Source organism: Culex pipiens, chromosome 3 (assembly GCF_016801865.2).
Source record: "Culex pipiens pallens isolate TS chromosome 3, TS_CPP_V2, whole genome shotgun sequence".
Taxonomy (NCBI): domain Eukaryota; kingdom Metazoa; phylum Arthropoda; class Insecta; order Diptera; family Culicidae; genus Culex; species Culex pipiens.
This window is the reverse complement of record NC_068939.1, coordinates 64,232,648-64,257,441: the sequence shown is the minus strand read 5'-3', so window position 1 is coordinate 64,257,441 and position 24,794 is coordinate 64,232,648. Positions and strand designations below refer to the sequence as shown.

Below are 24,794 nucleotides of genomic sequence, written 5' to 3'. Positions count from 1 at the left end.
AGGCAATTATTTCTTTTTAGGTTTGAATAATTTATAAATTTTCAATTAAATTTTTGTTTTGCAATCATTTTTTTTCCAAAAATAATTTGAGTGTACTTCGATTGAAGGCTCCACAAAATTGTTCCCTTGGGGAATGAATTGAGGCTGTTGAACCAACACGTTGCCACTATTGAAATGAGAGCCGAACTTTGATTGCATCCGTCCTTCTGATGCAGGGCGGCTATCTGTTCTCGCTTGTGGTTAGTTAGGGTTGCCATTTTTTCCACATAATAAAATACTACGGATATTTATTGATTTTTACTATATCAATTCTTTCAATTTTCGATGCAAAAACTTCATAGCAATACCCACTTTACAGCTTTTCTTATTTAAAATTTAGATTTTTTTTTTTAACTGTTAGAAAGCCCTTTTATCCACATTTTCGAGCAGTACTACTGTGATTTTTGGTTTGTGGCGGTGCCTGAAATCCAATTTCAGTCCAATGCAGCTGACCACAGAGAATCCTCCCTTCATTTCGGCCACGCTGCAATGTCCCTATTCTTCCTCGGCAAAGGGTCAGTCCCTCATGCTAATTTTATTGATTGGATCTATTTGTCGGTTAACTGCTATTGAGGGTTCAAAGCCGAAGGCAAAAAAATGGAAATTGGTTGTGGTTGAATGGAGTGCTTGTTGTTTCAATTGAATTGATGCATTTTAATAGATTGTGATGGTGAAAAAAGATTTAAAAAAATCATTTATTGTGAATCGTTTTATATTATGAGGCAAGTGTTTGATGTGTACCATTTATGCTTAACCCTTTCAGGTCTGATATAAGGGGGTCTCGTGGCGCAGGGGTAGCGGCTTCGGCTGCCGATCCCGATGATGCTATGAGACGCGGGTTCGATTCCCGCCTTATCCACTGAGCTTCTATCGGATGGTGAAGTAAAACGTCGGTCCCGGTTTCTCCTGTCTCGTCAGAGGCGCTGGAGCAGAAATCCCACGTTAGAGGAAGGCCATGCCCCGGGGGGCGTAGTGCCAATAGTTTCGTTTTTTTCGTTTCGTTTTTCATAAGACCCAAAAATCAAAATTTTCAGGACTAGCCTTTTTTTTCGTATAGTCAAAAGAATCATTTCCCTATCATTAACTTAACTTTTTTTTTAATTTGGTACTGAAAGCTGCATGCTGTTTCAATTATACATGCTATTCACTACTAATTGGTAAAAACATACCCTTTGTAAAATATCTGTGAAATCCTTTGTTAAACGTGAAAAACACATTTTAGTGCAGTCATTCTTTATTAAATGTGAAAGTTTTAATAAATTATTAAAATGATAAGCCTTAAGAGCTAACCGAGAACGTTTTGCTTTTTTTTTTCTTATTCATGATTGACAATAAAAGATTCCACGGAATATTAAAAGTTTATTTAAAAAAAAAGAAAACAATTTAATTTAAAAATCAACTAAAACCTTTTATCTTTTTAGAAAAAATTTCATTCGCATGGCAATTAAAAAAATGACTCACCACACATAACCTTCGGACGCCTAGAAATGAGCAGAAACTTGCAACAGAGACCACATAAGACCCGGGGGTCGTTAAAGTGGATTACTTTGCTTTTTTTTTTTTTAAAAAAATCATGTATATTGTAATTTGTCAAATTTTTTCGACGTGGTTTTGATGTTAATCCAGGTTCGAATCGTTATGCGAAAAGCATAATAAAACTGGCAAAAGGATGAAATGAATGAATATGAATTAAGTTGAAAATAATTCAAATTACCTACAATTGGAAAATGAATTGTAATCCAGAAATTTAATTTCATAAGTGAGCAACTCTCTACGAAATCGGCCGATTTCGACCAATCTTTCTTTATCTTCAATTTCTCTTAGACAATTTTATAGCAAATTTTCTAAACTTTTCAAAAAAAAATATTTTTAGAAATGGTCACTCATGGTCACTACTTTTAAAAATTGAAAAACTGTAAATATTTCGCTTAAATCAAACTTTCGGCGACTATTTCTTGAAAACGGAGCCCTTTATCAAAAAATCTGTAAAGTAGTTTTCGATTGCAAATTCAATTTTGCATTAAAAAAAATGTCAAGCTTGTTTTTGCATGAACCTCGATTTTTCCAAAAATCACTATTTTTTCAAAAATTCATAACTCGGCGGCAGATTTTTTGACCACGATTCTCTATGGCTCAAAAGTTGCGGATTTTTGGTCCCTAAAACATATAAAAAAATCTCGAAAATCAAAAAATACGTATTTTGGGAAATTGAGTGTTAGTAAAAAAAAAATTGATTAAAAAATCTGCAAATTTTTTTTTCCGTGTACCTATTTTTTTCTCAATAGTCCTCAACAATACCTACAACTTTGCCGAAGACACCAAATTAATCAGAAAATTATCTCAAAAGTTACAGCTGTTTGAATATTTACATACCATTTTTGTATTGACAGCAGCCAAAATTGTATGGAGACTTGTATGGATGAACCAATCACACAAAATAGCTTATTTGGTCATAGGGAAGGCCCCCACAAAGTTTAAGTCAAATCAAAAAATACAAATCCATTTCCGGTTTTGGTAGAGAATTGCTCAAGTTTGCTTCTTAAAAAAGTTTAAATAAAAAGTAAAAAAGATATAATGAATGAATGCATCGCACTGTTTTTTTGTTATCTTTCACACATTTTCTATTTTTCAAGGTCTCATGTTTAATTCGATGGGAAATCTCACCGATTTTTTTTTCTATTTTGAAGATTTTTTTTTATCAAAAAATGGAAAGGAACTTTATTATAAATACTGAAAAAGTATTCTTTTTTGGAAGATTTTGAATAACAATACATTCTAAACTCCTAAATACATATCCACTAGAAATGTCTATAAAACAATAAAAACATATTTTAGAAATAAAGTTGTTCTTATTCAATTCTTGGTGATTTTTTAACATCAAAGATAGTACACGATATCAATGAACTTATTACTAGCAAATGTTCTAAAATAGTTTGCTCAAATTTCCAAAATATTTTCAGCATCAATTAAGTTGCATTCAATCTACAAATCAAAGGGAAATATAGTTGATGCTCATTTTGACCCGAAATCACCTTCACTGATAAAAAAACTATTTAATAAAACACTCAAAGGCAGTTTTCCTGCACGTATTCAAGCTGCATTGCCCCAAGCTTTGCCCTAAACTGTCCCGAACCAAAAGCCACTCAATGTCATGGTATTCGCGCACAACCACACCTGGGTCGCTCGTTTTTCAAGCTTTCTAATACCACTTTGCACCAGAAGACGAAAACTTTATCTACAGCTCGCACGGTGTCAGTGCAGCGCAGCAGCAACTTCTTTCATCATATCTTCACACACACCACCACCACCACCGCGGTTACGTGGCTTTCTTTCTCAAAAATTGGAAAACTTTAGCGCGATTAAAGGAAACCAGAGAGCAAATTTTCCCCCCGCGATGCAACACAGACGCCGTTGGGTGGCGTCCTTAAACTACGTTTGAGTTTTAAAATTAATTTTAATTTTCAACTTTTGGGTTTTCCGGAAAAGATTTTTCACATTCATTAAAATGCCACAATTACGAAATATGAACAGAGCTTGCAAACAATTTATCTGCGAGCAAAATTATAATTTAAATAAATGAAAGTAATTAATGTTTGTCGTGATAGTTACTCAAAAACTTTTCGATCTCGCGCTTCCAAAGCTCTTCAAATTGGATCCCATTTGGGGAGAATAAATCCACTACACCACCTCCCCCCAGCCCCCCTGACTGACTGACTAACTCGGGGAAAAGCTTCGAAAGTTTGTCGCCAACTGGGAAACGATTTATAATCATTATGCTGCACACTTTTCCCAGGACCACACTATTTATGACGGCACTAACGACGAATTCTATGGCGGTTGGAAACGGGTCGGAAGGAAGGCGTCGATGTCCACCCAAGGGTGGAGGGGGGGGGACCTGGATTTGATTATGCGAAAAGTTTTCAACACAGATTAACGTGGGATTAGCACCAGTGAGTAATAAGTCCGACCAACATTGGACGGATTGTGACACTGGAGAAATGTACGATTTTTGGCTATGTTTTAGTCAGAGTTGAAATAAGTTACAAATCTGAAACAGTATCCCTTCAACGGAAAGCGCAATCCTTCTCAGTTTAATGTCATTATTGCTCAATTTATGAGCCGATAGTACTAAGGAACAAAAGCAACAGGTCCCAATTACCCTGCCTATTTTTTGCCACACAGGAAAACCGTCCAATCACCGGTGGAAGTGGCGATCGGGATTTTTTCGCCCCTATTTCATAGAGCTGGTATACAGCTTTTACCTGAATGACCAACCTATCAGAAAAGGAGGGAGAAAAAAAATGCTCGTGATGGCTGAATTTAGGCGCAAAAAACACTCCAACGGAACTGAAGCAATGATTGGATGGAAACTTCAACTTCCTGGACTGAAGTATCGATCGGTGCTTGTTATACAAAATATGTAGGGTTTTTTCACTTTGCAATATTTCTTTTCGAGTAATTTAAAAATCTTTTCAACTAATCTGGTATCCCAATGTAGATCAGATGTGCTAGCTTATTGAAGTCATTTTTGGCTTAGAAACATAAAAATAAGTCCAGCGCCGTACCTAGGGGTTGGCGCAGTTGGCGACCGCCAAGGGCGCTAGCCCTTGGGGGCGCCGAAATCGATGATTGTACAAAATTTGCATGTCAGTTATAACATTCCCATTAGGTATTCGAAACAGAAGGGGCGCCAAATTATAAAGTAGAACTACAAATAACTAGATTATTTGGCTTAAAAAAAATTCAGGGGCGTCAAAATCAATTCTATGAATATTTCAATCAAAGTGTTTTTGCAAATTAAAACCTAATGCTAAATTTATTTTTTCATCAAAGAAAGGGCGCTTAAATGGCAGAAAGTTGAAGGAGTTCTAGAAGAATTTCTCAAAATAAAAATAGCATTAATGTTTGGACCGTTGCCTAATGAAGTTTGAGTAATACCTTCCAGACTAAAAAATTGTCCAACTATATGATATTTTCACGTTAATTTTTCTGTGAACTACAATCAGCCAAATTGTGAAAAAATATGGTAATATTTCGAGCTTCTTTGAAATAGGAATTATTTTAACATTTAAACATATACCTTTCTTTTGAAATTTGAACATTCTTCAGTTTTTTAAAAATGGCTTATGAAATATTTCCAGCACGATTTCCCCTTTAAGCAACTCCGTGCATTATAATTTACATGCGCTTTTCCAGAATACTAGAGTTTTAAAATAGGAAAACTGCTGTAAATTATCACCAATACCCGGGCAGACGGTAATAACATAATTCATGCCATTTCAATAACAAGTACTGTTAAAATAACAGGAAATAGAAAAACTGTAACAGGAAATGACAAGAATAGAATATTCTTGCAAAATCCATTTCATCCATCATCCAAATCCATCATCGAAATCCATCATCCGAATCCATTTAAAAATCACAACGACGAATAACAAATCTTGTTATCAATAACATAAAATGTTATTGGCCTACTATTTTCAAATATCAAAAAATGTTATTCCCAAGTTATTTCCGTCTGCTCGGGTAAGACCAATATTATTAGAGCACACAAGCTGTTCTGAACATCACTTTTTTAGTTATAGCTTAACCGGTGTTGTTATTTTTTTTAAATTTAAACAAAAAAATATATTTTATATTAATATTTTAGGTTGAAAACATGTTTGCTTTGTGCAAAAAATAATTTACTTGAATATTAAATTTGATTTAACGAATTAAAAATAAATAAAAAAAAACCGACAAAAAATAATGCAAAACATTAATCATTTAAAAAAAATAAAATTATGAAAAATATTCTCAAGCATCGTATGGGCAAATCCATAAAAAATAATAGAAATTTCTTATCTTCATATTTATTTAGCAAATATAATGCTATTATTACTATCATTAAAATAAGTTTCATCATGAATTGCGTTGAATTTTGAATGATCTTTAATTGATTTTAACGAAATGTGGCTCTGCCGCTGCATATTGAAAAATTATGCTTCGATGCCGGGGTACTCTTTTGTACTAAGCATGCTGGGATTCTTATCTAGAGAGCACACGGGCATTGACTTATATTTTTTTTTAATTTTGAAGAAGGATTTTTTTTATTTTTTGCCTTTCTTACTAAAGAAAGGTATAGGTTTTACTTTAAGGCAGGACGTCATTTCCATCTTCGTAAATATGTCGATTCAGCATGAATTTTAATCGGAAAAATCGTCAAAAAATCACACTGCATCGATTTTCGACGCTCTATCGATTCACCTTGACAGAACTCGTCTATCTCCAACCCTCGAATTTTGAGAAAATAAATTCCGTGGAGGTCGAGTGATGTTCGTATGTGGTAAAATTTTGCAAAATTTTGTGTCGCGCCGTTCTCAGCTCCCATATATCCGATTTCGATTCTTCTAAATGCAGATGAAAGCTAGTGTGCTGAACCTGTGCGAGTTGCCGCGCAAATTTCGAAATATCCATCTGTTTTCGGATGCGGCCAGACTTTTCAACAAAATACACAGTTTTCAAATGAAAATATGGTCAATTTTTTTTTATATCTTTTATTTATCTCAAAAATTGCTTTTTTCGAGCCCTACAACCTCCCAAATTTTCATCCAGATTCATAATATGGTTCTGGAGTTAGAGGCGTTTGATTGACCTACCATAAGAAAAAAAATCCCTAAAAAAAGGTAAAAGCCCACCTGGTGACCTTCGCCAACATTTTTCATTTCTGATTTTATTCGAAATTTCTTGCTACATTCATAGTACATACCATGAGTGAGCATCTGAAACAAATTCGACATCGATCGGCAATCCCGATCAATTTATAGAACGATTTACTTTTTGCCTATCTTACTAAAGAAAGGTATAGGTTTTACTTTAAGGCAGGACGTCATTTGCATCTTCGTAAATATGTCGATTCAGCATGAATTTTAATCGGAAAAATCGTCAAAAAATCACACTGCATCGATTTTCGACGCTTCGGCGCCAAGTCAACAAGTTGTCAAGTTGAGCTTCGAATACTGGTGCGAGAATGCTGGCGCATATATTTTGGCTCGACTTATACTCATTTTGTAGTAGCTTGTCTACCGATGTTTCCTTCAATATGTAAGATATCGTAGCTTTTCGGTTTCTTTTGCCCTGTCCGTTTTTGCATAACTGTCCAATGTTTATGCAAAAACCTTTGTGACATAGGTCATTCATCCGGCTACAATCATTTTGTTTCCCGTGCGCTCCTAAAATCGCCTAAATGTAGACTTCATTTTTTCGGGATTTCGTAAGTTTATTTAACAGGGTTCATTGGATTCCAATAGGAGCTTTCTAAGCTTTTCATCGTTTATATCGTTTTCAAAGTGTTCAATGCTGGCGACTCCAATGGCTTTCTTCCTAAGGTTCTCGCGATTGAGTGTGTAGTGGTGTGGTTGTTAAAAATAGCTATCTCTGACTCTGTCACTTTCGTAGAAGCTGAATGGCTAGCTTCCCTGCACCGTGCGGCACACACGGTTCACTTGTACCTCGGTTTTGCTTGTCTTGGTGCGCTGGTACGATGAACCAAAACACCAACACAGTCACACAAAGGACTCGTACCGAAACTAGAAAACCAAAACCGTGGTGTGCGTTGTTGGGAAGCTTGCTATGAAACGTACGAACATATTGTACGATTAAAAATGTTCTTTTGGTGAAAATTGCGTTTTTTATTTCTTTTGGAAATCATATCATTCATAATACTCATAATATCATCATAATACTTTGCTTTCATCATAAGACTTTCTTTTGTGCTGACGTTATAAATAAACAAAGTCGATGTTATTAATTGAAAGAAGTTCTACCATTGTTATATTCTTTAGTAAGAAAGGCTCTTTCTCACCCCAGGTGGGATTAAATCGGGTTTTTCTAATTACACCGAAATGAAATCCAAAGCCAAATCAGCTAATTATTTTACAATTCTGGGAAAGTACTTTGTTTATACAATTAAATTAATACTAGATCAGATCAAATTAAGCAGGCATAGAAAATATCAAATTTGTTAACAAGTTATAACAAAAATTATGATGATTGAGCATTCTGTGCATTTATCTGAAAAATAAATTTAAAAAACAAAACTATGATGTAATAATCGATTTTATGATATCTTAGGAAATATTTTGCCAACTTAATTCCTACAATAATTTTCAAATCAACCGATCTCATATTATTTTAAAAATAAAACATAAAATAACTGTGTTTCTGAATTTAACCATAAGGTCTCCAAATGCAATTATAAAATCAAAACTAATTGAAGCAATTATTGAAAATTAACATCAATTTATCAAAATGCTTGTAAATTTGGGAGGGGCGCCAAATTGATGCTTCGCCAAGGGCGCCGTGGACCCAAAGTACGGCTCTGATAAGTCCTTCATGAACCAAATCACAGTTATTCAAAAGTTTTTTTTTTCAAATCTTTGAGATTTGTAGATGTCAGTGTCTGTGTGTTAGATGTGAACTAAGTAGAATTTAGAATATATATTTTTGTGGCATTTTCTTCTTAAAAACAAATAAACAAAAAATACAAATTATTATTGATATGTATGATTTGAAGACACAACATCTTGGTTGGTAATCCAACGTAACGTAACGTGACACTATTGAAGGCAGGACAATCACTTCTTTTATATTTCCAATAAATTTTATTTGATGTTGGATGCATTCTTCTCCTATATAGGGGAAAATGTTACTGGATTATTTCAGCACAGGCTAACCCTTCTTTAGTCAAGCTGAGTCATGATTGAAAATATTGTGACCTCAGCCAAAATAACAACATATAGTCATGCGAAAAATGTGTGAAGTAGTTTGAAAATATTTAAATTTCTCGTAAAGAAAAAGAAAATCGTATTAAATATTGAAAACATAAATCAACTTCCCTAAAGTCACTTCCATTCAACCATGTTTCGTCCTCACAAGCTATTGAATATCCTCCATGTTGCATGTGAGCAGTTCTCTCAGATTTCGGTCATTCAATTTTTGCCTTCCTCACTTTACTGAGGAAAGGCTATAAAATCACTCGAAAAACGAACTTCTTAATTTGACCTCCTAGACCCACCTTCACGTATACATATCGACTCAGAATCAAATTCTGAGCAAATGTCTGTGTGTGTGTGTGTGTGTAGGGATGTGGGTCTGTGCACCAAAAAATATGCACTCGATTATCTCAGCACTGGCTAAACCGATTTGGACCGTTTTGGTCTCATTCGATTTGTCTTGGGGTCCCATAAGTCCCTATTGAAAATTATGAAGTTTAGTAAAGTACTTCAAAAGTTATGCTAAAAAAACAATTTTGACTAAAGTCCGGAAGATTGTAAAAAGGGTGGTTTTTGTAAGAAAACATGGCATATTATACATTTTCTGAAAGGTGTTTAAAAGACCTTTCTAACGAGTCCAAAACATTGAAGATCTGATAACCCTATCAAAAGTTATTAGCACTTAAGTGTTTTTCATGCCATTTCTTGAGGCCGGATCTCAGATATTTTGATGAAAATGATGTCCGGGTCAATCATGTGACCCGTCATTGGATGCGTAGTCAAAAGACCTTTCCAACGCGCCCAAAACATTGAAAATCTGACAACCCTATCAAGAGTTATAAGCACTTAAGTGTTAGTCAAACCATTTCTTGAGGCCGGATCTCAGATATTTTGATGAAAATGATGTCCGGGTCAATCATGTGACCAGTCGTTGGATGCGTAGTCAAAAGACCTTTCCAACGCGTCCAAAACATTGAAAATCTGACAACCCTATCAAAAGTTATTAGCACTTAAGTGTTTTTCATGCCATTTCTTGAGGCCGGATCTCAGATATTTTGATGAAAATGATGTCCGGGTCAATCATGTGACCCATCGTTGGATGCGTAGTCAAAAGACCTTTCCAACGCGCCCAAAACATTGAAAATCTGACAACCCTATCAAGAGTTATAAGCACTTAAGTGTTAGTCATACCATTTCTTGAGGCCGGATCTCAGATATTTTGATGAAAATGATGTCCGGGTCAATCATGTGACCCGTCGTTGGATGCGTAGTCAAAAGACCTTCCCAACGCGCCCAAAACATTGAAAATCTGACAACCCTATCAAAAGTTATAAGCACTTAAGTGTTTGTCATACTATTTCTTGAGGCCGGATCTCAGATATTTTTATGAAAATGATGTCTGGGTCAATCATGTGACCCGTCGTTGGATGCGTAGTCAAAAGACCTTTCCAACGCGCCCAAAACGTTGAAAATCTGACAACCCAATCAACAGTTAAAAGCACTTATAGAATTTAGAAATTACTATACTTTTAGAAATTTCTTGTTTGTTGTATACTGGAAGAAACCTAGATTCTTGAGCTACGTGGGCGTGAGTCGGTTAAGGAATGCTTGTACAGATGCCTTTTGATTTCTCGTAGAGGCGAGATTGCCATTCAATCGATCACACTATTATTAGGCCATCGGCCACGGTCAGCAGAAGGATTTATATTTTTTTCAATTCAATTCGGGTTTATTGGTGAATAATCAAGATACAATAAGTTCTTTTGGGGTACATAACAGAGTTTTGGAGTTCCTTTCAGCTGTGTGTTACATCAAATCCATTTTGGAGCAATTATTACTTGTAAATAAAGGTGTTACCAAGAGTAAGAAAAAATAAGAAAAAACTTACTAAAATTGCAAGGGAAAAGGGATAGAAATAGAGAAAGCTTAAAACTAGATCACAGTTTTAGGATTTATATTTTAAGCAAATATATTGATAGTTCACGCAATTACATTTAGAAGATTACATTTACACAAAGCGAATGGTGAACGTGGATCGTGTGGAGGCCGCTGCTTTCGTCCTCACTGACGCCACCGCGAAGCTGTCGATTTTGTCGTCTTTGTCTTGGCGTGACCTGTTGGAACAGGTCTTGCTCGTCAACCGCTTCCGAGGTTGTGGCGGTCTTCGTAATGACCGGCTTGCTCGACGATCGGGTTAACTGGTTCGATGGCGCCGACGGTCACTCCGGTGGTGCTTCAGCCGTTTGATTTAGGGAAGATGTCCAGATGAGGGATTCGCGAGAGGCGTTTGCTGGGCGGCGGGAAGACCGTGTTGCGCAGCGTTTGGCCGCCGATGACCTCGACGCTGTTTGGAGATCGACGATGGACCGCTGGATAGCCGACATGGTGCTGCAGCAGGTACATCTTGATCGTCGTCTCCCCTGGAAAGTTCTCTGTGTTGTGGTGATCGTCCGAACTTAGATGTCGATGCAGTCCCTGCGTCCCCGAAGGACTTCTTTCGTCCGCAAACACGATCCTCATACAAATCTCCATCCCGCTAGTTTGGACAGCTTCTGCAAGATGTTGCCTTCTTGCGCTGTCGTTTGGCTGGATTTGGGGGACGGTTTGGCCAAGGATGCTGCATCTGGAAGGAGAAAAAAGAAAACGTGTAATGATGATGGCTGATCGAAGTTCACTCGCTGCTTGGATTAAAAGAAATCTTCAACTCACCGATACCGCCGCGGCTCCATTGGTATTTTGTTGTGCTGCTGCTTTGACACTGACAGCGTCCGCCGGACCGGGTGAAATTGACAGTTGGTAAAACTGTTATATAACTTTTTCCTGTCAGTTAATGGCTGCGTACTGAATATGAGCGTCGACCAAAGTGACCCAGTCAACTCAATCGGAGTTCTTAAACGGAATTCAATTCGAACCGTTTACGTTTTCCGTTTCAAACGCAACAACCGAACATACACGAAATCGGTTGTTGCGTTTAAAACGAAATACCTACGTAAACGATTCGAATTGAATTTTATTTCAGAATTCCGATTGAGTTGACTAAGGAAATAAGACAAGGTGGTGAAAATAGATCACATACTCAAAATCAGAAGTACCTCTCAAAATGGCTAAATGAAATTTTTTGAAAATTTTCCAATGGTCCAAACAATTGTTCGACAATAGGGTCCTAAAGCCCTATGTATTTTTTTATGTACAACGATTAAAAACACGCTTAAAAACCATTTCTGATCACTTTTTTTTATTTTAATGCAAAAAAAAAGTTGACGAGACAACATTTTTTCGATGGATCAACTATGGTCCCCTTGGAAAGAGCTGTCAAGTAGGACCTTTTCTGTCAAGAAGGACCGCAAGGTTAATTTTTCAAAATTGATTTAAAAATCCATTTTAAACTCTTTGTGGTCGTACAATGGGTCATTGTACGCAGAAAAATAAGATTTATCGCTGGAAACAATAATATCAGCAATATAAGCTTCATTTTAGGACCCAATTCAGGTTAGATCTATTTGGAACAGCTTTTGCTTAAAGATAAGGGAGCGTTCTTTTATTACGTAACGCAGATGGGGGAGGGGGGGTCTGAGGCCGTGTTACGCTCCATACATTTTTTTTTAAATTTGTATGGAAATTTTGTTACGAGGGGGAGGGGGAGGGGGTCTAAAAATCCTATTGTTTGTGTTACGTAATAAAAGAACGCTCCCTAAGTGTACTGTAGCCAGTATTGTAAATGTAACAATTCCCGGTATGATTGAGCTAAATGAAATTTTGTGAAAATTTGTCCTAATGGTTCAAACAATTTCTTAACAATTCATGGAACAATTACTGTTCGTCATATGGTTAGGATTATTCGAAAGTCGTTAGAACAAGAAGCAAAAATACCTGGAATGGATGTTGTGGTTTATTGAATTAAGGTTACTTTAAACAAAATCAATTCTGAAATGGAATTTAATTGGAATCGATACGTACACGGAATCAGTTGTTGCGTTTGAAACGGAATACTTAAACGATTTGAATTGAATTCCGTTTCAGAATTCCGATTTTTGCCTTCCTCACCTTACTGAGGAAAGGCTATAAAATCACTCGAAAAATGAACTTCTTAATTCGACCTCGTAGACCCACTTTCACGTATACCTATCGACTCAGAATCATGTTCTGAGCAAATGTCTGTGTGGATGTGTGTAGGTGGGTGGACAAAAAAATTGTCACTCGATTATCTCCGGACTGGATGAACGGATTTTGACCGTATCAGTCTCATTCGATCCGTCTTGGAGTCCCATAGGTCTCTATTTAAAACCAGCATGTTTAGTTAAGTACTTCAAAAGTTATGCTAAAAAACGATTTTGGCGTATGTCAGGAAGATTGTAAAAAGGGTGGTTTTTGCAAGAAACCCTATCATGTTATACATTTTGAGAAAGGTATTAAAAAGACCTTTCAAATGAGCCTGAAACATCAAGGATCTGACAACCCTATCAAAAGATATTGGTACTTAAGTGTTATTTATACACTTTTTGGAGGCCGGATCTCAGATATTTTAGTAAAAATGATGTCCGGGTCCATCATGCGACCCATCCTTAGTTAGATAATCGAAAGACCTTTCAAATGAGCCTAAAACATCAAGGATCTGACAACCCTATCAAAAGTTATAAGTGTTATTTATATACTTTTTGGAGGCCGGATCTCAGATATTGTGATAAAAATATTGTCTGAATCTTCCATGTGAACTATCGTTGGATAGGTTTTTTTATCAGACCTTGCCGATGAGCCAGAAAAATTGAAGGTCTGCGAACCCTATCAAATGAAATGAGTAATAAAGCTGATTTGTTAAACATGTTAAGGGAATGTTGCTGTTTTTACTGAATGTATTGACTTTATGAATGTGAGGAAGGCACCAACCACCTAAAGGTGGATTAAGTAACGTTTTTTATATTTTTTGATCCGACTGAAACTTTTTTGATGCCTTCGGTATGCCCAAAGAAGCAATTTTGCATCATTAGTTTGTCCATATAATTTTCCATACAAATTTGGCAGCTGTCCATACAAAAATGATGTATGAAAATTCAAAAATCTGTATCTTTTGAAGGAATTTTTTGATCGATTTGGTGTCTTCGACAAAGTCGTAGGTACCGTCATCAGGGGTGACATTGGGTCTGGGGGGTGAGATTGGGTCATACAAAAATGCTGAAATTTGTATGACCCAATCTCACCCCCCAGACCCAATGTCACCCCTGTTGACGGTATGGATACGGACTAAACTGGAAAAAATGATATACCGTAAACCGGGGTGACTTTGATAGGATTTCAATTTGTTTTTGGAATATTTTTCAACAGGTAAGGTTTTCCTCAAGATTATTATTTTTAAAACATGTACTGGGGTAGGCCACACAAAGTCCATGCACTATTTTGGAAAAAAGTTTTTTCAATAATGTTTAGAAAAATAGTTACGTTAAAAATTCTTAGTTTGAATTCCGGGGTGACTTTGATAGTCATAGTTTTTCTTGTTATAATCATATTTAAGATGTTCAAACTTAATTTGTACGTTAAATGTACCATCACTAAAGTAGCTGATATAGTATTTAAGAAAAAAAATCAATGTTTATATTTAGTTAACTAAGTGTATAAGCTTTTAAGCAAAATACATATAAATTTTAGGTAAAATTGTTAAAAAGTCAGAATTTTGCCTGAAATTTTTTAAAACTAGTTTTGTGTATAAAATTATCGATTAATATTGCATTTTATACTGAATTCGAAGCACGAATCACAAGTTTTTACATTTTACAAGAAATTTGTTCAACTGAAATTGCCTATAAATTTGAAGATTTTTTTTAATTGTGTTTCAAAAACACATATTATTTATTATTTACAAACTTTTTTAACCATCTCCTAGTGGAAAATTGTCCAAAGAATCCGAAAATTCATTCTGTTTTCCGATTAAAAATCACGTTCATTGAGAAAATCATGACAATTTGAGAAGTTTAAAATACTGACTTTCATCAACATTTTCTTAACTATAGTTAACTAACTTTTTAAACTTGTCAAAATTTTATGAAAAGTTCTTCTTGAGGTACTTTGAACACTTCTCTACCACGGTCAGTATGTTTCTAAACCATTCCTTACGTATTTTAATTATACTCTTCATTTTGCGGAAAAATCGCAAACTTATCAAAGTCACCCCGGCTATCAAAGTCACCCCGTTTAACGGTACGGTAAAAATTTTTTTGGTGTTTTTTTATTTAAATTTTTGTCACTAAAACTTAATTTGCAAAAAAAACACTATTTTTAATTTTTTTCATTTTTTGATATGTTTTAGGGGACATCAAATGCCAACTTTTCAGAAATTTCCAGGTTGTGCAAAAAATCATTGACCGAGTTATGATTTTTTTTATTAATACGATTTTTTTCAAAAACATCGAAATATTAGTCCCAAAAATTTTCAACTTCATTTTTCGATGTATAATCAAATTTACGAGCGTTTGAAAAACCTATCAAAGTCACCCCGGGCTATCAAAGTCACCCCACTTTACGGTACTTTAGTGAAATTTTTATAAAGTGCACCGTTTTCAAGTTATAGCCATTTTTAGGTAACTTTTTTGAAAGTAGTCGAAGTTTTTCTTTTTTTAAATTAGTGCGCATGTTTGTCTCCTTTTGAAAATAATATTTTTGAAAAGCTGAGAAAATTTTCTATATTTTGCTGTTTTGAACTTTGTTGATACGACCCTTAGTTGCTGAGATATTGCCATGCAAGGTTTAAAAACATGAAAATTGATGTTTTCCAAGTCTCACCTTAACAACCCACCATTTTCTTTCGTCGATATCTCAGCAACTAATGGTTCGGTTTACAATGTTGAAATATGAAACATTCGTGAAATTTTGCGATCTTTTCGAAAACATTATTTTTCAAATTTTTTAATCAAGACTAACATTTCAAAAGGGCCAAACATTCAATATTACAGCCTTTTAAAATGTGAGTCTAGGTTTGAAAATTTTAAAAATATTTTTTTCGAAAAGATCGAAAAATCTCACGAATGTTTCATATTTCAACATTGTAAATCGGACCATTAGTTGCTGAAATATCGACATTAAAAAATGTAGGGTTGTTTGGGTGAGACTTAGAAAACATCAATTTTCCTGTTTTTAAACATTTGCATGGCAATATCTCAGCAACTAAGGGTCGTATCAACAATGTTCAAAATAGCAAAATATAGAGAATTTTCTCAGCTTTTCAAAAATATTTTTTTCAAAGGTGGGCAAACATGTGCACTTATTCAAAAAAATGAAAATCTGCGACTATGTTCAAAAAAGTTACCTAAAAAGGATTTAACTTGAAAACGGTGCACTTTATTGAAATTTCACTTAAGTACTTTTTTATTGCAAATTTGATTTTACATAGAAAAATGAAGTTGAAAAATTTTACGACCTATATTTCGATTTTTTGAAAAAATCAGTATTGATAAAATCGTAGCTCGGTCAAAGATTTTTTGTACAACCTGGAAATTTCTGAAAAGTTGGCATTTGATGTCCTCTAAAACATCTAAAAAATGTGTTTTTTTTTGCAAATCAAGTTTTAGTGACAAAAAGTAAATTAAAAATCACCAGATTTTTTTACCATGTATAATTTTTTTCAGTGTAGTCCGTATCCATAGTAGTATGGATTCCATACCTACAACTTTGTCGAAGACACCAAATCGATCAAAAATTCCTTCAACAAATTTGTATGGAAAATTATATGGACAAACTAATGATGCAAAATGGCATCTTTGAGCATAACAAAGGCACCGAAAATGTTTCAGCCAAATTTAAAAAAAAAAATACAAAAATTAAAATTCCAAAACAAAACGGTTTCGTAGAGAATTGCTCATGTGTTATCTTTAGAACAGAGGCCTCCCACAGCTGGGTAGGTTTGCGCCGCAATGAAAGGAATAATTCTCATTCTCCACACAATTTAGACATGTATGGTTTTGTGAAAACATCCTATTCATCCCGGTGAATGGGACGACACACAGCGCGCAGCAGCTTTCCCGATGAACGTAAACTTAATTTTTCATTCTGAAAGGCAGCAACACAAACACAAACACAAGAGCAGAGGAGCAGCAGCTTTGAAATCAAATCAGACTTGTTGTGGTTTTGTGGTGTTTCATGCTACCGGGAAATGACATGTGGTTAAAACTTGTGGAGTTATCTCACATATTGGCTGAAGGTTTGGAAGGTTTGCCGACAGTTTCAACTGTTGTAAATCGTCTTAAGATGCAACAAATTTTCAAATTAATTTTGCACCAGACGCTTACCATCAATCTTCGGTTAAGGTTCCCATGTTGTGTGGTTTTCCTTGGGTGGGGTAATCCAGATCCTTATCGATCTACTGCGTTCCCCGGGTATAATTAATTACAAATATTTTCTTGGTCACACCCCGGACTGGGGGTGGCAAATAATAATAATAAAAAGAGGAAGAGAAAACCCACGACGATGGTGTCGGACGTTTATCGCACACCAAGTTGATATCGTCATTTTTCCAGACTGAGCTGGTTTAGTGTCGGAAGGGTGGAAGAAAATTATTAATCTTCTTCAATTGTTCATCCATCATGGTAGTAACTTGTACTTGTAGAGTGCTTTGAGCAGAGTTGTAAAGAGTGTTATATCGCAGTAGAAGTTGCTATCTTTTAAAACCTTGTTTTTAATTCGTTTAGTTTCGTGAATCATTTTTAACACTATTATTCGGTATTTTTTTCATGCAGTCGATTATCCGAATCTCTTTTTGTGTAATTGTGAGGTCAGAGATTTAAATTATAATAAAAAATAGGTGATTCGATTATCAGAAGTGAAATTTTAGCGAGGATTTCGGATAATCGAGGACGGACTGTATTAGATTGACAAAAAAATCAAGATAGCAGCTTAGAAAGACCTTCGACATCTAATATTCACGCTTACAAACCAACGCAGAGGATCTTTAAGAGCGAGTCCACGAACAGGGCATACCCCTTTGTATGGGACGTCGTTTGGACCTCACCAATCTGCCTGAAATTTTCAGGGGTTGTTTGTACATATAAAACTAGCATCTGGCCAAAATATGAGCACTCTAGGTCAACGGGAAGTGGGGCAAATCGGGACACTAAGTTTGAAGGTTTAAAAACGTCAAAAATCTTAAAAAGGCTATAACTTAGGCAAAATTTAATTTAATTTCAAAATTCAAAATGCATCTGAAAGGGCTTCGAAAATGCAACAAAATGCAGGGTAGAGCATCCAAATTGGTCAAACCTAAAGGGAGTTATTGGCATTTTAGTGAAAAAATAGCATAATTTTCAAACTCAAATAAAAAAATGTTCCATCCAGATATCAACTCGGTTCGACCTGCAGCTTGTAGGGGACATCTGGGACTACCATTTGAAACTAAGAACGCTTTGGGTAAGGCAGTTTAACATATTAAATAGACACTTTTACTTTTAGTGAATTTTTTGGTCGTAAATTTTTGCTCCGGGGACCCCTTAGATCAAATTTTCCGGTGATAATTTATCCATTTTAACCCTTTAAAAAATTAAAGTTAAAAAAAATCTTTGAATCACATTTATTGAAAATCAAGTTCGTTTCCAAGGATACTAGATGACACCAGAAAAAAAGCAGCTTCTTAATTTTTTTCAACTTTAATTTTTTAAAGGGTTAAAATGGATGAAAATAATCATTTTTATGCATGTTTCTATTGTAAAATTGTCTCAGAAACACGAATATGATGAAATTATCACCGAAAATGTCGATTTAAGGGGTCCTCCGAGCAAAAATTTACAACCAAAAAAATCACTAAAAGTATAAGTGTCTTTTTAATATGTTAAACTGCCTTACCCAAAGCGTTCTTAGTTTCAAATGATAGTCCCAGATGTCCCCTACAAGCTGCAGGTCGAACCGAGTTGATATCTGGATGGAACATTTTTTTATTTGAGTTTGAAAATTATGCTATTTTTTCACTAAAATGCCAATAACTCCCTTTAGGTTTGACCAATTTGGATGCTCTACCCTGCATTTTGCTGCATTTTTTAAGCCCTTTCAGATGCATTTTGAATTTTGAAATTAAATTGAATTTTGTCAAAGTTATAGCCTTTTTAAGATTTTTGACGTTTTTAAACCTTCAAACTTAGTGTCCCGATTTGCTCCACTTCCCGTTGACCTAGAGTGCTCAAATTTTGGCCAGATGCTAGTTTTATATGTACAAACAACCCCTGAAAATTTCAGGCAGATTGGTGAGGTCGATGCGAGATGGGTATGCTTTGCTCGTGGACTCGCTCTTAAAGCTTAAATGTGTGAAAAAGAAAATTCTGCTAAGTTGGCGTTGGCGCTGACGCCGTGATAAACATTTGCTGGTTGCTTCTTCCAAGACTTAAAAAGGACCATCGAAATGTGTCCATAAGCGGAACGGGAAGCCACAAAAAATAACGTCTTTATTGTATACTTGAACACTGTGAGAGCTTTTCAGCTTTAAGTGAGAAAATTCAGGTTTAAAATGAGCTTATTAACACTGTTCTTGTTATTCTGTATGGGTCGTTCCATGTCAACTGGGTACACTTTTCGACTCGACCTTCACCGATTTGGACCAAACTTGGAGAGAACATTCATCTATCGATAGCTAACAGAAATCTAAAGTTTGGAGCCAGTTGGACCATCCCTCTTTCTTTTGAACCAAAATCCAGATTGTAAGTGTTCAAATTTCTCGTTTAGGGTGGTCTTATCCGAAATAGGGTGGTAAAAAAAACGTTTTGAAAACGATTTTCGCAAAACCAGGCTGAGCTTTAGGGGGTCGAGGTTAGTCGCTGACTTACAAGTTTATAAAAATTTAATACTTAAATAATGTTGGAGCCCTCACCAGGGCGCAGGAGAAACTTTGAATTTTGCAAAATAGCCAAGTTGCCGATATGTACTGCGCCTCATGAAAAAGATATAGTGCCCAAATAAAAATAAACTTATATCTGGAAGAGCTGACCCTGAGGATCTAAGCAAACTGTGCGCGTGTTTGGACGTTTTAAATTTTTCGCGCTGTCATTTTGTGAAAAATTCAAGAATCTGAAAAAAGTACGATGTAGTGTAATTTGAAGATAGATTACGGGATGGACATGGATACCAGCAACAGTGCCATTGAAAATACGGTTTCCGCAATTCGTCGGGGTGATTGCTATCCCAGAAGGTGCCCGGAACTGCAAGCTCTCATCAATACCAGTGAGCTGTTGGATTTGGACCAAGGACCGATTGCTAAAGACGGGTTATTTTTGAAAGTGTAACAAGTCCGAGGATCGAAGTAGCCATGGGCGAGTTTGGACGTATTTTTTTTTCGGTGCCGTAAATTTGACGTTTTTTTCCGTTTTTTTTAAAGTTATTTCTCGTTGGCATCTTTTGGCCAATTTTTACAAAATTCCACGACGGTTTCGGATTTGTTCTTCGGATGAATTTATTATGTATTATGCAAGAGAATCTTTATGTGGCTGAAGACAAAAGTGAAGCTCTCCGTGAACTTTTTTGAACGGTGAAGATTCCCTTCCGGCAAAGCCAGAAGCTGTTTGCAACCTGCAGAGCCTGTCCCTTCACTTAAACAGCCCCTAAATGTAAGCATATTCTATTCGATTTGGTTCGTCAACCGAAAACTATCAAGAGCCAAGAGGAGGTGACGATCGTCACGCCGTCAGGCTGTGTCCAATTCCGGTTGCAGGAAAATGAAGATTGAAGCTGCTTATTGAAGATATCCAGATTTTGCTGAGATCTTTCCATTATTTTTTCGGTTTTTTTTTTACATGCATACCATACCAAAATAAATTATAGTCTATTGATTAAATGAAATATCCTTCCTACCCCTTCTCCATCTTTCATTTTCCCAATCCTCATTTCTCCATTTCCACGAACCCCCCTATAATTATTTGCCAAATTTACACTTACACACCCAACCACAACTGATTCGGAGCGTTTGGTACGGTATGTCCACGCATCCTTCCTCCCCTCTAGATTCTGTGAAATGTGATCCGTTCACAGAATCCTCTCTGCGGTAAACACAACGCAGTAGGGCTGGCTAATTTTTACAATTCATTTTCGGATGTTCTCGGAAGAACTGCAATTATTAATATTGACAAGAAAAGTGCTTGGGCGTAATCTAATCATAAGATTTTCCAGCATGCTTTCATCGGACTGGCTGCGTTTGTGTTAGATTAGATTAGATTAGATTAGATATCTGGAAGAGCTGACCCAATTTCGCCACATTTCAAAAGATAGGTGATTAGTTGGGCTTTTAATCAAAAATACTTAGACTTTTGAAAACATAACTGAGTAGCTGAGTACACTTAAAGATCAAATGAAAACGTGTTTTGCTCTTTTGAAGGTCTCAATTAGTATGCATGATTGTAAATTTATAATTTTATTTATGGACAGGGAATTCACTTATACTCAAATATGTCAATAGGAGCGTGTTCAGGTAGCCCGAATCTGAATATTTCAATTCACCCTGCAAAATGTCAGGAAATAGCCCTTCTGTCATGACCAAATTCTCGAGGATGTCCTTTAAATGATTGCTTCATACATTTTTAAGCCAAATTCACGATCCTGCAACAATGTATGCCGACTGTAACTCATGTGTCATGTTTCCGAGATTAAATAACACTGAGCGAGGCGGGCTTCCGCACTGCTTCCGGTGACACGTACATCGTACATTACGTGCAAATGATGAGTCCTGCGAGATAGGCACTACTTACTCACCCATCACCGGATGCTGTGTATGGTATTTACATTTAAATTAAAATGTAAATGCAGCAAATTATCACCAGCGCCAAAAGCCGCGCGATATTCCATGACGGATGGGCTTTAGGCGGAGGATCCGCGGCAAATGTCACGCCCATCAACACTGATAAGCGAAAATGTATGACTGTGTTGTGGGGTTGAACATAATTACCCCACGATTTGCCACGATTCGCCACGACTGGCGCTGATTAATCACTGTAAATGTGTAATGTGGGACAGAGTAGCCCGCTTTTCGGTCCGGGGAAGTTCGTATAATTTCCACCTCAGGTTTCCACCCTGAACCCTTTTCCCGACCTCCTCTTTGAATGTGACACATGGGAAAACAAACGAAAAAGTGCCAACCCAGTGTCAGTGTCATCAGCTATCATCCATGTGTGTGTGTGTTTTTGTGGATTGTGGCGAAAATAACGAATTAATTATTTGGTGCCAAAGCCGAACCTCCAGCTGAAATGGGTTTTTCTGGGGAAGGCGAAAAGTTGGTTAAGTTGGGGGGAGAGTGGGGATGGTTTGCCGCAAGCTGGGAAAAGTGCGAGCTAGGTGCTGTGCTGACGTCGGTATTATGACGACAGCGAACGATGACAGTGCTAATGTCACAACCGCCGCCAGTCGGTTTGGATTAGGGTAAAGCAATCGGTTAAATAACAACGCTGATGAGCACGGTGGGGTTTAAGCAATAGTCAAGCTTAATAAATCATATATTTACTATTTTGAAAATGTAAAAAGTTATTGCGTCATTATACTTTGACTTTAACGTTGAATTCAAAATCCAACTTGGACTTGGACTTGGACTTGGACTTGGACTTGGACTTGGACTTGGACTTGGACTTGGACTTGGACTTGGACTTGGACTTGGACTTGGACTTGGACTTGGACTTGGACTTGGACTTGGACTTGGACTTGGACTTGGACTTGGACTTGGACTTGGACTTGGACTTGGACTTGGACTTGGACTTGGACTTGGACTTGGACTTGGACTTGGACTTGGACTTGGACTTGGACTTGGACTTGGACTTGGACTTGGACTTGGACTTGGACTTGGACTTGGACTTGGACTTGGACTTGGACTTGGACTTGGACTTGGACTTGGACTTGGACTTGGACTTGGACTTGGACTTGGACTTGGACTTGGACTTGGACTTGGACTTGGACTTGGACTTGGACTTGGACTTGGACTTGGACTTGGACTTGGACTTGGACTTGGACTTGGACTTGGACTTGGACTTGGACTTGGACTTGGACTTGGACTTGGACTTGGACTTGGACTTGGACTTGGACTTGGACTTGGACTTGGACTTGGACTTGGACTTGGACTTGGACTTGGACTTGGACTTGGACTTGGACTTGGACTTGGACTTGGACTTGGACTTGGACTTGGACTTGGACTTGGACTTGGACTTGGACTTGGACTTGGACTTGGACTTGGACTTGGACTTGGACTTGGACTTGGACTTGGACTGACTGGACTTGGACTTGGACTTGGACTTGGACTTGGACTTGGACTTGGACTTGGACTTGGACTTGGACTTGGACTTGGACTTGGACTTGGACTTGGACTTGGACTTGGACTTGGACTTGGACTTGGACTTGGACTTGGACTTGGACTTGGACTTGGACTTGGACTTGGACTTGGACTTGGACTTGGACTTGGACTTGGACTTGGACTTGGACTTGGACTTGGACTTGGACTTGGACTTGGACTTGGACTTGGACTTGGACTTGGACTTGGACTTGGACTTGGACTTGGACTTGGACTTGGACTTGGACTTGGACTTGGACTTGGACTTGGACTTGGACTTGGACTTGGACTTGGACTTGGACTTGGACTTGGACTTGGAATTGGACTTCAATTTTTTTTTAAAGCATCAATATGGGTTCAAGCCTTTCGACGCCTAGTACCGATTAAAAATCCTTCCATTTAAATAATATGACTTTTTTTAAACTTTTCCTGCAAAATAGCTTCACCGTGTTCTTCCCCAAAAAAATACAAAAAATTGGATTTCGCTAATGCGATTTGGTTATATTATCTCATCCAAAATATCATCTAATCCAAGATCTAATCCCATGGGAACTCTCCAACAAACCAAAGTTAATGAACGTCGACAAATACACAATACCTAGAAAACAAAAAAAAATGAGTTTTTCTCTTCCTGCTCAATTCCAACTGTCACCCAACTGTGTTCATCAATGCCTTGGTGTCCCACCGACCGCAACATTGACCATGGATAAAGTGAGATAAATGCCCGGCAATAATCAACGCTAGCAAACTTAGGATCTGGAGAATTATTGTTTGCCTTAATTGGTGTTAATTAAACATCGAGCTCAATAACAGATCTGCCTCCGGAATTGTCCACTTCCTCCGCCGGCTAAACTCCGGCTTTTCGGAGTGGTTTCGAGAGGACTCGGAGTCGGACAAAAGTAATTTAATCGACTGGAAATTTCTCACCACAATGCCACTCACAGAGTCCACAGCAGTGTGGGAGGAGGTCCTTCGTAATGCCAGGAATAGCAATCCCAAGAATCCCACTTTCATTCTTGGCCCTGGCTCTGCTACTGACTGGTGGTGGCTCGCTCTCAACTCAACAATATCCGGCCTGTTTAGTGCGTTGAGTGTATTCATTCAATGAGGATTTTGATAGGAACTGAGTGGAATGTCGAGGGAGGGAGCTTTGAAGCCTTAAGAAGCCACCATCATCTCCGCCACAAAGGAGCTCTTCTCCGATGGATTAAGTTTATTGTGTGTATCCGAGGAACGTGTCAAGTAACGGAGCGGCTGCTGCCTGCCACCAGAAAGTTCCTAAAATGCTTGTCATAATTTGATTTGGTGTTCTTTACGATACCGGCCGGAGGTGTTGAAAATTTTGGGAAACTATTTTGTTGCAAGGACGGGTTGGAGAGAATGAGACCTGTATCTCAAACGTTGATTAAAACCTCATTCAATCAAGTTTGATGTAGCACTTCATCTATCACATTTTTATAACGATAAAAACACGCCTTTGACCTTGGGTTTAGGCAGTCCTTGGTAAAGTGTAAATATATTTCAACAGTATGTCATTGTCACTTCCCTTATTTTTTTGTAGGGGAAAAGTCACTTTTTCAGCTAATGTTAGCAATTTTTGTAAATTCATGTCAACATCATTGGCGTATATCTTGTTTAGGTTAAGCCACAAGTCTTGACTTTGTTTTGGTTTGACTTAATAATTTTAAAATTCTCCTATACTGAATCAGTCTTCTATTAATATTTATGCTTCGTTCGAA

General features: G+C 36.9%; 2 protein-coding genes across 4 annotated transcripts in view; one reads left to right on the top strand and one right to left on the bottom strand.

The window, feature by feature from the left end:
- LOC120418538 (protein qui-1) overlaps positions 1–24,794 on the top strand; it is a 178,414-nt gene that overhangs the window by 26,549 nt on the left and 127,071 nt on the right. The gene's annotated exons all lie outside the window — the stretch shown is intronic.
- Positions 10,732–11,645, bottom strand: LOC120418562 (uncharacterized). Its single transcript, XM_039580993.2, has 2 exons — positions 11,502–11,645; positions 10,732–11,415 (listed from the first exon to the last, which is right to left on the bottom strand). The coding sequence occupies exons 1-2, from the start codon at positions 11,519–11,521 to the stop codon at positions 11,028–11,030; spliced, it is 408 nt and encodes a 135-aa protein (XP_039436927.1). The 5' UTR covers positions 11,522–11,645; the 3' UTR covers positions 10,732–11,027.

Excerpts from the sequence above, each read along its gene's own strand:
- LOC120418562 (XM_039580993.2), bottom strand. The coding sequence starts at position 11,521 with ATGGAGCCGCGGCGGTATCG. Across the intron at positions 11,416-11,501 it reads ATGGAGCCGCGGCGGTATCG|ATGCAGCATCCTTGGCCAAA; the intron begins GTGAGTTGAAGA and ends TTCTCCTTCCAG.